Source organism: Balaenoptera ricei, chromosome 4 (assembly GCF_028023285.1).
Source record: "Balaenoptera ricei isolate mBalRic1 chromosome 4, mBalRic1.hap2, whole genome shotgun sequence".
NCBI classification, from domain to species: Eukaryota; Metazoa; Chordata; class Mammalia; order Artiodactyla; family Balaenopteridae; genus Balaenoptera; species Balaenoptera ricei.
This window is the reverse complement of record NC_082642.1, coordinates 113,001,069-113,017,396: the sequence shown is the minus strand read 5'-3', so window position 1 is coordinate 113,017,396 and position 16,328 is coordinate 113,001,069. Positions and strand designations below refer to the sequence as shown.

Sequence of the window (16,328 nt, the reverse complement as noted above, 5' to 3'; positions counted from 1 at the left end):
TAAATGACCTGGTAAAGTAAACTATTCATACTTTACAGTGGGCTATCTTGAGTTTGGGTTACACTTAACAGACGCTTCAGGCTAATATTAGGCATTAACTTTAATATACATATACACAAACAGAATGACTCACTAATATCTCATAATGTCACCCAAACCTTCCAGAGTTAAACATTACTCACCACCAAACAAGGTTAGTTAATGATGAATGCTGCTCATGCTTCAGCTAGCGATGCAAAAATATGGTTTCTAAGTATAAAGCCAGACAGAAGTTCATCACAAGAACTAGAGCTCTCGCTGTCTGAAGCTAAACATTTTCTACAGTCATGTATCATATAATGAACAAGTGAAAAGCACAGGTTCTCCAAATTTATAGAATTATAGTAAGTTAGCTAATTTCCTCTCAGCCACTTTCTTTGAATTAGTGCCCCAGTGCTTGGTACTGATTATATAAACAGATCAGTTTCTATAACTGTGTATTTCTCCATACACAGTTAATCTCATCAGAATCATCAGTGACAGTGTTTAACATGCAGATGATCAGACCTACTAAATTGGAATCTGGTGTGACTATAGTAAGGTTAGAGGGAGCGAAGGGCGGGGTTGGGGGAGGTAGAGCTCTGCATACTTAACAGATTCACTAAGTCGGTGGTTTGCAAAACATGGCCCCAGGACCAGCAGCACCAGCATCACCTGGGAACTTGTGAGAAATGTAAATTCTCTGGACCACCCCACCTCAGGTCTTGAATCAGAAACTCTAGGGATGGATGTTACGCTGAATGTTAACAAGATGATTCTGATGCTTGCTCAAGCTTAAGGACCACTGCACTCAGTGATTCCTTGCTCCTCAGTATAGTTTGAGAATGATCATCTCCAGGTTTGTTAAACAGCTGTATCTCAATGAAACAAAACTCATGGGTTCCTTTTCCTATTCCCATCTAAATATCTTCTACAACCAGGCCTTGTGGATGGATGTAGGCTGCAAGTACCATAAAGGAAGAAGGGTAGATGGGAGAGACCTTAGAAAAAAAGCAGATAAATGGAGGTACATGTTTCTCCATGTTGTTTGTTTAAAGAAACAAACAAGCAGTCTCACAAAATAAGAAAGTCCCTAGAAAGAGACATCCTTAAAAGGATCTTGACTCAGCTAATGTTTATCTTTTAATGTCATTTAAATTATTTGATAACATAACTTACAGGAAGTTTATTTAGTGTTAACATCTGTGGTTCCTTTGTGGCCTATGAACCTCTGGCCATGAAAAGGAATGTTTGAAATGGATGTTTCTGGGACACCAGAAAAACCTTACAGATGACATGTGAGCCATGGGTTATGATGACTTTGGAAAACACTACAGTAAATACTTGTTGTCTTAATTTTCTGACATAAGTGAAAACAGATGCTTGGATTGAATGGCCGGTGAAGAATAAGTGTTATATAATGCAATTCAGCTAACAAATCTAGGGTCTCCTAAAACTGAATGGTGTTCTTTGTAAACAGCTGAGAAAGGCACCTGAAAGTATTTGAGAAAGCACTGACACATTGGTGAAAAATTGTGAAAGTGGGACTTCTTGCCAAGTGTATGTGGAGAAAGAATTTTGACTAACCTAGATATGAAGTACTGTTACTTCTTTAAGTGATTCAAGGATATTTTTTATTAGTTATTCTGGTGATTCAGTTGTAATATCAATATTTTAAATTTGAGTTACTGTTCCCCAAATAGGATAGTAAAAACAATCACTTGCTCTAGTGAAAGGCTGTTTATAAAGAGTTTTACAACTAGGTTGTTCTGCATAAGAACAAAACTCTAAACCACACTAATACCAGTGTGTTAATCCATCAAAAATCAATGGTGAGTCACACCAAATTTAATCCATTCTAGGACTTTCATCTATTTCATATTTATGTTTTTGATTTGTATTACAAGGAGAACAAATACAACAATGCAGCATGGCACATACATGTGTAAGCACATAAACCTGTATCTGGAAATGTAATTATATATATATGTATATGTATATGAAATGCCACAACTGTGATCCAGTTGCAAATTAGAGGATCACATTTCATGGGGACAGTTGACACAGAAACTCAGTTTCATGGAAATGTTGGCTACAAATCAAATGAAGAGAAACATGGCATTCGAACTTAAGAGCCAACTCGAGCCACTGGAAAAGGCAAAGTTCTCTGCAAGTTCTTGAAAATATCAAACACCAACAGCTACCCTGGAACAAAAATCCAGGAACAAATAAAAAAGTGACCTTACAAAATAACACTATGATATCTGGCGTTTATCATGCATATGTTATTGCCATAATTCATGGGACATACTAACTTATGCCATATTCAAAACCATTTAAGAATGAACTATGGTGTTAATATACAGTATGGTTTGTCTCATCTGGTATGCACAGAGCTTATCAAATTAATGTAAATTTGTGCTTTTTGCAGGCTTGCTGATGCCAAGATAAATGATCAGGAAACCATGATATTTTCAATCAAGTGGAACGTTTAGCATGACATAGAAACACCCATTCCTGCCTTGAAAAAAAATACAAAGTGTGCATTGTCTTCCAAAGGGCTGATTCCTGCTGAATCCAAACAGATGAAGAGTCAACTGTGAGGTGAGGCCTAGGGCCAAAGTGGCCAGTGGCAGAGGTTAGGGGTGGAAGCCAGGAGAATGTTCTGAGGACTCATGGTGTTGAGAGAAGAGGGAAAGAGGAAAGGAGGGAATTCAAAAGGAAAGAGAGAGAGAAGGAGACTGAAGGGAAAGAAGGATTACGAACAAAAAGAGGGAGGACAGAGAAAAAACAAAAGAGTCTCATTAGGGGACTGATCAGTCATCTCATCAGACCAACCGAGTACCTGAGAGCTGACCAACAGACCAGGCATCCAGGAGAAAGTCAAATCACACAGAACCACATCCCAAGCGTATGTGGAGGAAAAAATGACCAAGGACCATGATTTGTGCTCCTAGTTCTTCCACAATAAAACGTAAATCTTCTCTGAGCAAAAGCTTCCAAACTCCTGCGGGAGACTTGGCCAGGGGAACAGGAGCTTCTGGTGGCAAGAATTGTGTTTAAAAACCCACAGCGCCGTGGCTCCCGTCTTCAGGCCCTGGGTCACTGTGAGGCTGACACCCCACAGGCCCAGACACATGAGACTCTGACTTGCAGCAACAGAGCATTCTTTTAGCTCCGCCTCTTCTCAGGAAACGTCCAGAAGACAAGAGTGTCCAGATCCTTCTTTAGCTGCCAGGGCAGGTGAAGAGTTTTCAAAATTGTGTCTGGCCTTCCACATCTCCTCTTACTTAGGTTAAGAAAATTACTACCAAAAACCATTAAAGTCACCCTAGTATTATTATTTATTAGTGGAAGCTAAAAAGAGAACTGGTATTTTTATTATTCCCTTTTTTCAGGGAAGCAGATCTGATGTTCAGAGAGATCAGGTCACTTGCCAGGCTCACACTGACTCCAATACTTTACCCACTAGCCCCTATTGCTATTTCCCAATATTTATCCTCCCAATTCATAACAAAACTACAGTTTAGGGTAAACCTCAATGGCAGAACATGGCCAGCATCACTTTCCTTCTAATTCTAGTAAAAGCATGAGTAATTAGAGAATTATTCTGTGACAGCAGGATCGTTGGGGTATTTAAAGAGGATGAGCCAAGAGAGGAAGGGAGGGGCCCTTCTTCAGATCATCTGATACATGATCCCAAACTTACTGGATAGAGATGCTTTAACTCCATCTGGGAACGTGAAAGGAGAAGGAAACTCTGTCCTGAATCCCTCACCGGCATATCTGTAACAGCACTGAATTCCAGAGTTCTCTGCCAGCATGACTTTGGCAGTCACCCCAATCCCCTCCTTCAATGAGAGAATCTGCTGCTCTCAGAGAAGGAAGGCCTGTTAAGACTCGCATGCCCACACACGTGTGCACAGCAGACTCTCAGCAGGGTCCTTGGAAAACCAGAATGTTTTCTTATCAGCTAACAGATTGGAAAAATCAAAGGATGGCATTAAAGGAGGAAGGAAATCTGAAACTCCACTTTGGCATCTTGGAAGCAATGTACCCCCAGCTTCGTCCTATCAGGGGTTCATTCTCCACTCAGAGAGATCTTTCATTTTATTGGAGACACAGCAGAATACACTTCAAAGATATTTCAGATTATAAATCATCCTACGCGCTCATAAATTACCCTTAACGTAAAGCACAAAGAAGATGGGCTGGAATGTATATGGTAACATGCACAATTAAAGGAACAATTTCCAAAGGCAATTCACATAACCCGGACCTTTGGAATGGGGGAAATTTATTCAATGTTTTCTCAACTCGTATTTTGCATTGACTGGGATCATAGGGTGCTTGTTCTTAACATATTACATAAATTCATTTTTTCTTCTTTATGTACATAGGTATCACTTAAAGCTAGTGCATGACAACACAATGGAATAGCTTAACTCCTGCAGATTTTAAGAAAATGAACTTTGTGTGGCCAACATGTATTAGTTTTAAATAGAACTAATTTCAAACTCCTGAAAGCATGAAATGTCTAAATCATCCTTATAATCCTAATATGATGATTTTAAAAATTATTTTCTTTTTAAATTGTATTTCTTTTTTAAGTTAATTTCATTTTTTAAATAAAAATATTTAAATATTTAAGTATGTCACTCCCCCGCCACTGGTAACCACTAGTTTGTTCTCCGTATCTGTGAGTCTGCTTCTTTCTCGTTATATCCACTAGTTTGTTATATTTTTTAGATTCCACATATAAGTGATATCATATAGTATTTGCTTTTCTCTGTATGACTTATTTCACTTAGCATAATGTCCTCCAGGTCCACCCATGTTGCTGCAAATGGCAAAATGCCATTCTTTTTTTATGGCTGAGTAGTATTCTACTGTGTGTGTGTGTGTGTGTGTGTGTGTGTGTGTGTACCAATAATCTTAATGTGATGGTTTTTTTAAAGTTAATTGAATGACAGAATAAGCAAATGTAAGTCCAGTCCTGAAAAACACAATCAGCCATAGCTTCTCAGATCTAACCTCTGAGATTTTGTAAAAGTAGACATTTGAACTTATGTTCTAACACCAAAAACAAATGTTAATCTCAATTTTAAACATTTTCTTATTTTATTTGGCCTGAGAAGGAAGTTTAAACTTTTTCCAAATAATGCTTCAAAATCCAGGAACAAAGTAGCACAAAAGAAAAATCACCTTTAAGTTTGTTTTAAAACTTAAATAATAAAATAATTCACTTGCAACTTTTAAATTTTACCCTGCACTCATCCAGAAAGATTTATCAAGCACTTACACATGCAAATTTTCAAAACCTGTAGATCAGTGGTCCTCAACTCTGGCCACATTAAAATCACCTGTGGAATTTTTAAACGTTCCCATCCCAGACCAATTAAATCATAACTGAGTAGAGGAGCAGAACAGTACTGATATTTTTGAAAACTTTGTTATTCTAATGCACGGGTTACAACTGCTGAGGATAGATGTTATAGTATTTATACTCATAGCTAAACTTATTTTTAAAGTAAACATTGAGTTGCTATATCATAGGTGAAGCTTAAATTAGACCTCAATTTTCTCTAAAATTAATTTCTAATCTGACCGGAAGGTGCTTAGACTGGGTTGATTTGGTCTGATTTTCTAGTGTATGGCTTTAGATGTATAGTCCTTGGCTGGAGAGCAATAATGAAACTTCTATGAAAGCATCACATCTCCTATCTCCTTTCCAGAATTCCACAGGGAGGGATGTTAGCTGACTTCACAGCCTGCTACACTGAGAAGGCCTAAAAACCTCAGACTAGCTTTAAGGCTCCCAAATTTCTACAAAAATCACTGGGAATATAAGTCAGGGTTTTGTTAGATCAGGCAAACCTACAACACACTATAAAAATCTCACTGTGGAAAGTTCTTGGTGGGGAACCCAAGCGAAAATTATGAGCAGTGGGGTAAGTCCTGATTCAGTCTTGCTGTCCACAGAACTTTTACAAAGTAGCCTGAGACCTTGAAGTTTACCCTTCTCACCATGTACCTCCAAGGCCTTTGGGACATCCCAACACAAGAAGAGACTGTGGGTTATTCTCTACAGAAAATACTCGACAGGGTATTCTAGTATTAACATTCTACAAGGTTCTGGGTGTCACATTAAGAATATATTTTGTGTACAACCTAAATTTTGTGTTTTGATTCCTAGGGCATATGGAAGAATTGTTGTTGTATTCATACCAAAAAGGATCTGAAAGAAGCTCCTTTAGTTTAACCAGTTGTCTCCATCACATCCACTGCTAGAAGTATACTTTCATCCTCCAAACAAAAATTTAATTCAATCTTACAGCAACTCCTCCATATACTGGAAGAGCCACTCAGTGATGTTTCAGAAACATATTTTATGGGGACTGTATCATCAACTTCATAGGTGTTAATTGCTTAATATTTGTACATTTTGTCAAAGAGAACTTTCATTTTGTCTTACGTTTTCTCTTTTTAAGAGATGATGGCAGCTGAGTCTTACAAGGAAAGAAAAGTTTCTATTTTGGGGGCATTTACTTTGCATACTGCTTTACATGGGATTGACCACACTTGAGGAATCTAGGCATTGACTGGCCTTTTATATACAGAAAATAGGGTCCACATTGAGTGCTGAATATATACCTTGAGTCTTTGTAGTAGTAAGATATTTATCTCAATTCTCAGGGATTTCCTACAACAACTCCAACCATGGAGGCACACAAATTGGTTAGTTTGCCTGCTGGGCATCTGCCACTAAAGGCTGAACTCTGTGAGAAGTAGATGGGGTGTTAATGCCCAAACCAGTATATTTTTCTGGAGTTAGATTTCCTGTATTCATAGTTCCACTATATCATTTACTAGCTGTGTGACTTCAAGCAGCCATTGGCCGTTTTGTGGTGGGTAGACTCTAAGATAACCCCCAATAATCCCCATCTCCCATTATTGGGTAATCCTCTTGTGTGACAGGACCTGGAAGTTGCTTCTATCCAATAGAATATGGCAAAGGTGATGGGTTGCCACTTCCATGATTAGGCTGTATTGTAATTTCCGTCTTGCCTGCAGACGCATCTGGGCTTGTACACCTTGATGAAGCAAGAGGCCATAATAGAGAAGCCCATGTGGCAAAGAAAAGAGGTGACCTCTGGCCAACAGCCAGTACAGAAATGAGGCCCTTAAACCAATGATCCTCAGGGAACTGAACTCTACCAATAGCCACAAGAACTTGAAAGGTGATCCTTTCCCAGTTGAGACTTCAGATGAGACCTGAACCTGGCTAACACCTCTGTTGCAGCCTTGTGAAAGACCATGAAGGGGACGACCCAACTAAGCCAGACGCAGACTCCTAACCCACAGAAACAGTGAAACAAAAAATGTGTGATGTTTTAAGCTGCTAATTTTGTAGTAATTTATCATGCAGTAGACGATAACATATTCTTTAGGCTTAGTTCCTCATCTGTGAAATGGGGATAATAATATATATTCCATAGGTGTAAGGATAAAATGAGACAATGTATATAAACACTTAGCATTAAACAGCATGCCTGATACTTAGTAATACGGTTGTTGTCATAGTCTTTAAATGTTATTTTAACAGAATGTACATATTTAAACCATTGTTTTTCTTTTTTTAGCGTGTTCATTCTTTGGCTGATACTATTTATTTTTATATTTTTATTTTACTACTCTAGTAATGTCTCACATTAGATTATCCTATTAATTTTTTAATTTTACATTTATTTTTAGATCACTTTTATTAAGTTCATCTATTTACTTTCCATATTCTCCCTTGCTTTTATACCTGCTTTTATAAATGGCAATCAGGAATCAGGTAAAAGGGAAATCATTCTGAGGATGGTGACCCAGATAGAATAGTTGGTCACATTTGCTTAATGCCCCTCCCTTCATTAGACACCTCACTTTTGTCTTAAAGAAATATTCTGTCAACACACATTAACCTATAAAAACATTTTAACTGTCTTTTCTATAATACAGTATCAATGAATTCGTCTATTCTCAAGTGCTACCCTGTGCCTCATTAACTTTTTCTTTTAATAAATGTATTTATTTATTTATTTATTTTTGGCTGCGTTGGGTCTTTGTTGCTGCACGCGGGCTTTCTCTAGTTGCAGTGAGCGGGAGCTACTCTGTTGAGGTGCGCAGGCTTCTCATTGAGGTGGCTTCTCTTGTTGCGGAGCACGGCCTCTAGGCACACGGGCTTCAGTAGTTGTGGCACGCAGGCTCAGTAGTTGTGGTGCACGGGCTTAGTTGTTCCGCAGCATGTGGCATCTTCCTGGACCAGGACTCGAACCCATGTCCCCTGCACTGGCAGGCGGATTCTTAACCACTGCACCACCAGAGAAGCCCCTGCCTCATTAACTTTTGAGAGCGAGAGATAGAAACTAAAATTCCTTAATATTTAGTATCTTAGCCTGATATAGCAGTCTATAAGACTAAACTAAACTAGTGAACGTGTAATTAGCACAGAGACACCTTATTTTTAAGCACTGGGTTCTAAACATGATAGTCTTAGCATCCAAAAACTATATTTGATCAATTTTTACATTCCTAATACAAGTTTCTTTTATCACAGGGGCTGGATCTCATTCAGTTTTACCTAGTAGACAGTGCTTGAATAGACAAACAAATCTATACAACTGCCAAGAAACTAGAGCTGTAGAAAATGCTAAAATAATTCCCCTGTGGTTTTCAAACTTGTTTGTTTTCTTTTAGCAGTGGAACCATTTTTTCCTAATGTACTCTTTAATACAGTCCCACCAATATGTAAATGTATACTACTCAAATAAAAGCAGAAATCCACCCATCAGGGTTCTTTGCCCTCCCCACTATTCTTCCCCCAAACTCCTTGTTCTAAGATGGAAAAGACCCTCCCTGGCTCCTTACAGGTATTAACCACCCTCTGGAGAAAGGGACTGGGTCACTGGAGTGACACATTCTTGTTTTGTCAAAGTGAGGTTGGTAGCGCTCCGAGGAGAGTGAGAGCTCGACTCCAGGTGAGTGGCTGGGAAAGTTTAGAGTAAGACATGAGCCCTCTTCTCCAAAGACAATCTGCTACTTCTGCTTTGTAATCAATCTTGGGGAGTCAAGACAGATAGAGACAAGGAAGACACAGTCACATCCAGTGTGGACTCAGTCTTGGCTTTCCCTCTGGATACTTTAACACCTGCTGAGCTCCAGCCCCTGGAAGTGGCCTGGGCTCTGGCCATGCAGCTACCCCTGTCGGGAAGGCCCTTCCACTACTCTCCTCCTTGCCCCAGTGTATGTTTGTCTTCCAGGCTCCTACTTGGGTGCCTTATCCCCACATAATTTTTGACCCCTCTAGTCTGGATTGGGTGCTTTCTGATTGTTCTCAAAGTTCTTTGTGCTTCAGCCAAATCAGAGGATGTTCTTACTCTAATGTAATTATTCCTTTACAACCCTGTCTTCTCTGTCAACTGGTCAGGAAGACAGGTATCAAGCCTTGTCTTCCCAGCCTCAGTGCTCTGCATATACATGGAATACAGTTTGTTACTTGAACAAATTAACATATCTTTATGTAGAGCAAGGAACTGATATTACATAGAAATTAAAGGTATGGTCTTTTGCCACTTGCTGGCTGGATGACTTTGGGCAAACACTTTGAGGTACAATTTTATCCTCTGTAAATTGAGAGTAATAAAATACCTGCTTTATAGGGGAATTTCGAGCATTTAGTTAGTTTTCCACATTAAAAATATTTAACCCTAAATTACCACAAACAATATGAGCTCAAATAATGTTATCTATAATAATAGTGATGAGTTATTGATAGCTATGAGAGTTACTTTTATTAACATGATCTGCCCTGCGATTTTTTTTCTCCTTGGAGTCAGAGATTTCTACCCTGTCAGGTAACAACCTGAGGCCAAAAGCCAGCTGCCTCCTCCCTCTGCACTAGCCAAGAGTCACAGCCAAGAGCCTCATTCCCTCGGGCCATCTGATCACACTTGTATCGGAGATGCTCCTCTCTGGTTTTCCTCACACCTACATCAGGAAGACTGATAGAGCTGGCTAGAAATAGTAGCCTTTGCCTTCTAACTGACTGCAATTTTCCAAACACAGGGGTTTCTGCAGAGGTGTGTCAAGCCTCTCATGTCCCATTATATGCTTTTTTTTTGGCTCCCTTCACTACATACATATTGTTCTCTGTGGTTTTTATTTCTGCCTGTATGCCAGGAAAAAAAAAAAGTTCTGTGGTGCCAAGAATAAAGAATCCTAGGGGTATCTGGAGCACAGGGGCTTTCAAGGGTATAAAACAATGTGGGAATTCTTCTTCAGGGCCTGTGTATTATGGTCTAATTCTCCTCCTGAAAAACAAGTTCAAGAGGATCTCTCCTGGAGGATCTGTGAGGCTTTATCAGTCCCCACAGAAAAGCTGATCCTAGGGCAAAGGTGCAGCTTTCCATAGACAAAAGCAGTGTTTGAACTTGACAGTCAAACATTGGGTTGAGGAAGTTCGGGCTGGAAAACAGTAGAGTCCTTCTCTCATTGTCCTGCAGAGCAACACAACTCCCTTGCCCCACCTTTCACCAAGAACATGCCACCTCATTTGCTACCCTCCCAGAGGTTTGTCAGATAGTCTGGACACAAGATCACATATTATTTGGTGTGCATATTTTTTTCGGTATTGATCTACTTTTCTGCAACCCAATAAACATTTTTTTTGAATACCTGTTATACGTCAGACCCTTTACTAAAAGTTTTGCGACTCTTACCTCATTTACTCCTAAAATACTGTAAGACAGTTATCATTATTCCCATTTTACAGATAAGAAAACTGAGGCTTAGCAAAGGTAAATGATTTGCCAAAGAACATAGTCATCAAGGGGTAGGGAGGAGAAGAGGTCCATTAATAATATTCTCAAACTTTATTCTAAGCTTTTAAAAAGTAACAAAGACTCTTGCAGTACCTTATTTTCTATAACAAAGTATGTGGTTATGTATGCAAGTATGCATAAGACACGTAAGAAGTGATTTATTTAAAAAATAATTTCTTTTCCCTATAAATAGTCAGCTGTATTTATATTTATCAACTATACGCGCCCCCCCCCCCCCCACACACACACGCAGCAGACAGGTTCTAGGGAAAATGTGAAGATTAGGATAATGTTTAAAATCTTTACAAGAAACCTTTTATTCAAGGGAAGGACAGCATTCACATGTACACTACAGAACTTAACTCCTAAGATTTGGGTCAGAACAGGGCAGAACACAGATATCCAGTCAGGAACCTGGGATCAAGTCCTGGTTCTGTCATCAATGTGGGAAAGTTACTAAATCTCCCTGCATTTGGGTGCCTCCATTTGTAAAATAAATGGTTATACTGGTCAATGGTTCCCAAATATTGACCTGTGATGAAGTTTTCATCAGTCTGGGGTAAAATGAGAAAAATAAAACAATGGACTTATTTGTATCAATTCATTTGTTTTATAAATCTGTTAAAATGGTTAGCTTTTATGAGCAATGGGGGTTTCCCTCCTTTGAACATTCTCACATGGCGTAATTCAAGTATGTCCTCTATAATGGGACCCTGATATTAAAAAGAATATGTATTTTTATGGGTCCATAAATCCAAAGATCTGGGAAACCCTAGCCTAGGTGATCACTAACGTCCTTCCTAGCTCCAAAATTCTATACTCTTCTTAAATGACAAATGATATTTAACTAACTCTAAAGTAGGAAGGAAAAAGAAAAGAAAAAACCTTTTATCTATTTTTTTTCTTATTTATCTCAGTATTTTCCCAAATGTGAAAAATAAGCCCCTGGCAAGATATAATAGCTATTCCACTAGAAAAAGGACTCTTAGTCAAACGAGTTTGGGAAACAATGGGTTAAAAAGGTGGGACAGTTTTCTTTACTGAGAAATTTTCAGAACCTGTCAAGTTCTGAAGTCTGTTGTGACCCCACCCCAGAACAGAAAAAAGCATGAATGCTCCCCAAGTAATTGATGGGGAGAAGATGTCTGCCCCAAACCCCTTTTGAGGACAGTATACCTATTCCTGGAATGCAGTTTGAAAAAAGGCAACTTCAGCTAAAAGAAAGTCCCTCGGTAGCTTCAATGATAAAGAAAAAACATAGCATTAGAGACAAGGAGACTTGTCATTTATTTTATAATTATATTAATTTGATAGGTTTTTTTTTTTTCAAATTACTGAACCTATGGATATTTTTTTAAATTACAAAAGAAACCCGGATGAAAATACTTCAGATTAAAGTGCAATGAGCAAGACAAAAGTTTTGTGGCTGTTTTTGACAATTTTTTTTTTTACCATAACAAATAAAGGAAAATTGTGTCATGAGATTTGCATCTAGTGATTGCAACATGATAATTAAAACATTTGGAATTTGCATCAGTCTGCAGTCACAAAATTATGGCTATCATCCCTACACAGTAAATACAAGGTAAAATAAAAACATTTGTAGGTATTAAGCCTGAGAAAAACTCCAGGCTTTTCTCAGATGGTGGGTCCTTGTTAAATATTGTAGCAGTAGGAACAGTTAACTCTGAATGCTTGTGGCTCATGACTGATTTATTTAAACACTTTTACTATGATCAAGAAATAGAATGCTTGATAGAAGAGAAAGATCTAATAGTGTATATTTTTATTTTATTTTATTTTATTTTGCAGAGTTATCTTAGAGTTGAAAAGGTTTACTCAGCCGTTTTTATTGCTTTTTATATCATCATGTGAAATATCAACTAGCCAAACCCTTCAGCCTTCACACTCTGGATTCAAGTTTCACTGAACACACTGAAGAGAGAATGGTTTTCACTTGGGACAAGATGATCTTGGAGCAAACTACCCAGAGGGAGGACCTAGCAGGATCTTTGGATATTCTGACCTGAACAATCTTTCTTTCCGACTCTATGCACAGCAGGGTTTTGACAAGCCCATGGCTCTGCATTGCCTCTGATATTTTCCATCATAACTGTATGAAAATTCCAGCCTGTTTTTCCTAATCCTGCTGACTACAGCAGTCTGCAACCATAAAAAGCCTTCACAGACCTGAAGTTGGCTTAGAAAAGTGCCTCTGCAAAGGAGCAAAAAAATACATGCAACATTTGTGTTCAAAGATAGGAGAGAGGTGAGCTCTTGTTTTGGTGCTGATGGGCTCAAGAGATTGTTTTTAGAGTCTAAGTTAAGACATTTTCATTTTCTTCTGATGACATTTGTAAACAAAATACCAACACTAAAATGAGAGCAATTTAGCCAGGAAAAGGGGGAGTGTCATGTCCAGCAGATCAAACCCTCTTCCAAATTCCACCAGAGCGAAGTGTCTATATATCAGCACATGACCGTTCTTTGTTGGTGTGCCCTGCCTAGAGTCCTTCAGCCTCCAAGCTAACAGGTATGTGTGAGGTTTACACAAAAGATTCTAGGTTTCAAATTAGCTTCTTTTAAACCTTCAGCTAGCACTGATTTCGTCTCTGAGGAGGGGGATAAAAACACCAAACAAGTCTTTTCAGCAGACTATATAATACCCATCTATACAAAACAATTCAATATACAAATGCTGTAGTTGAAGCTATACCATTCAAGCTACTGTGAACATCTGCTAAATCTAATAAGAAGTTGGTTTTCATCTTTTGCAATAAAGAGATCCAACTGAAAAGTAAATAGAGGGGGGCGTGGGGAAGCAAAAGTTTAAGCTACTTCTCCACACATTTGAATTTTGACTCTCCGAGAAGAACTCTATTCCCCCCCCATCTGGCAAAGCAGATCACATTTAATACCAACATTTAAAAACTAGTATCTTTTAAACATTATTTTGAAAACACAAAACATCAGAGCTACTTGCCTTTTGGCAATTTCTGTGCATTTCCCAGGGCTAGTGCAATACTTCCACAGAGAAGTAGACACCCCAAGCTGGAGAGCATGTTGCATTTGCCACCTCACACGGGGAGTGATGCTGGTGGGAGTCTCGCAACCCTGGAGCTGCATTTAAGTGGACTGTCTCTCGGTGACAGAGGAGGGCGGCTGCACTTAGCTGTGCTGTGGGCTTACTCACAGGGGGTGGAGACAAAATGACATCACACCCTTTCCCACACACACATCAAAAAAAAAAAAAAAAACGCACAGCAGCAAAAACATATCATCACATTTCCTGCTAGGTTGTAACTGTCTGTCTCTTCTCTTCCCTCTATGATATAAAACTTGAAATTATGGTCAAACAATATTTATGAAAGAAAAAGTATTTGGGCAGTTTTGAAGCATGTGATGAACTCTTTTTAAAAATCCAGAAAAGACATCTTTAAAACCATTGGAACGTTAAAAATATAAAATGAAACTTTATTAGGAAGGAAACTGTTTTTAATTATCTGGTAAACCAATCCCATTCTTCTTTCAAAGGGGAGTAAGCTCATAAAAATTCACTTTGAACCATTTTGAAGTTCCAATATCATGAGAAACTTTTAAGAGTAAGTCATTGGCTACACAGCTATTCATTATATATAATACACATGCATGCCTTCATAGATACACACACAGATATATATTGGGTTGGCCAAAACGTTCGTTTGGGTTTTCCCCGACTGATGTTACAGGAAAACGCGCACAAACTTTTGGCCAACCCAATACATATGGATATTCTATAGATGTGGAGATATAGAGAAATCACTATCACTAATTGATCCCCAGCTCTGGGACAGGCTCTGTAATAGTGTCTTTACCTACATTATTGCATTTTAATCCTCACAGTGACCACACAGGAGATCTTGTGTTATCTCTCTTTCACCAGTGAGAAAAAACAGCCTCAGAGAGGTTAAGAGTCCTGACCAAGGCAGTGTATTCTAATGGTTAATGATTTGGATGGGCTTTGGAGTAGAATTGGCTGGGTATAAACTTGGATGCTATGTGCCTTTGAACAAAATTCTCCGTCTATATCTCATCAACACTGGTTACATTTAAGGGCTTGCTCCACGCCAGGCACTGATCTGATCAATTCACATCTATTCATATGTATTCCTTAAAATAACCTAGGAGACAGACATTGCCATCACCCCCACTATACAGAGAAACTGGGCATAGGGAGGTTAAATGAAAGGCCCAAGGTCACGGTGCTAGTAAGTAACAGACCTGGCATTTTAATCAGACAGTTTAAGCCCAGAGCTTCCACTCTTCATTACTACACTTTAAATTGAAAAATAGAGATGACAGTACCAATTTCACAAACTTGCTAGCAGGACTTTTGGACAGTACTTACCATGGTGCCTGGCACACAGGAAGCATATCATCAATGATAGTCAATGAAAACAACAAAAATAATGACAATAATAAATCCCCCAATTAAGCAGAACTACGATTCTAACCCAGGTACATCTACCTCCAAAGGCCATGTGTATCCTCTCTCCCGCTACATCACATGACCCCAAATACAGGCATTGCTGGAATGACTGGGTTAATAAAGCACTTTAAATGTTGTCAGTACATTTAAATCAACTCTTTGAAAATAGCTTATTTCATGAGGTTGCTGTAGCTGAACCAAAACAGTAAAAGGGAAATGGAATAATGGTGGTCCAATGAAATTCTAGTCAAAAAACTTACTAAAAGAAAAAAAGACACACTGAAGAGATGGCCCCGTCTTCCAAATAAAGCGTGAGAAGGCACATTGTTAAAGTCATTTAGAGCTGGCCCCGGCTAAGCTTCCAGCACAGGAATGCTCTGGCACTGGCTACGAGGGGATTGGGTTATTTAACAGGTCTTTTTCGTGTCTAATTTTTTACTTGAATAGGCAGCTCTCTCAAACCCCCAGTTTAGACATTCATCCAGCTGGCACTGCTGATTCTACTTCTATATCCATTGCCATCAAGTTAAGCCAGTGAGGCCACTATGCTAGCAGGAAATGACAGGGTTTTTTTTTTTTTGAGGGGGGGTAAAAAAGAGCAGAAATATTGGTGGTGGGGGGGGAAGGCTGGTTCTTCAAAACAGTGTGAGAAGCCGGCCGGAAGGTTAGGTAATGGAATTCAGGAATCAGTGTCTGCTTGGCCTGCGGGCTAAATCAGTTCTACATTAGCAATTGTTATTTGCAGATTGGAACTGACTGGGGGCTAATTAAACAAAGGTCAGTCTCTGATTAGTATTTTGTCAGAAAAAGTTGGTTGCATTACTATAGCTAGTGGGACAATGAACATTCATTGAAGACCCTGAAAGTATAGAGGTCTCCTCAGATCCGGAAGGAGGCACGTCCTAAAGAAACGGACCACGTCAGAGAAGGCATTTTACCTTCTCAACAAACAAAAAGTTTTCTGTCATGTCAGAGTC

The 16,328-nt window shown here is 38.9% G+C and overlaps 1 protein-coding gene across 31 annotated transcripts in view; it reads right to left on the bottom strand.

Moving 5' to 3' along the window:
- Positions 1 to 14,032, bottom strand: part of ABI3BP (ABI family member 3 binding protein) — a 272,912-nt gene extending 258,880 nt beyond the window's left edge. For all 31 annotated transcript variants that reach the window (XR_009502949.1, XR_009502948.1, XM_059921278.1 and 28 more), the window contains exon 1: positions 13,867 to 14,032. Coding sequence is in view for 29 of the 31 variants with exons in the window: in XM_059921278.1 (XP_059777261.1) it covers positions 13,867 to 13,945 (79 nt within the window). In the remaining 2 variants the exon portion in view is untranslated. The remainder of the gene's footprint in view (positions 1 to 13,866) is intronic.
- Between the last annotated feature and the right edge of the window lie 2,296 nt (positions 14,033 to 16,328).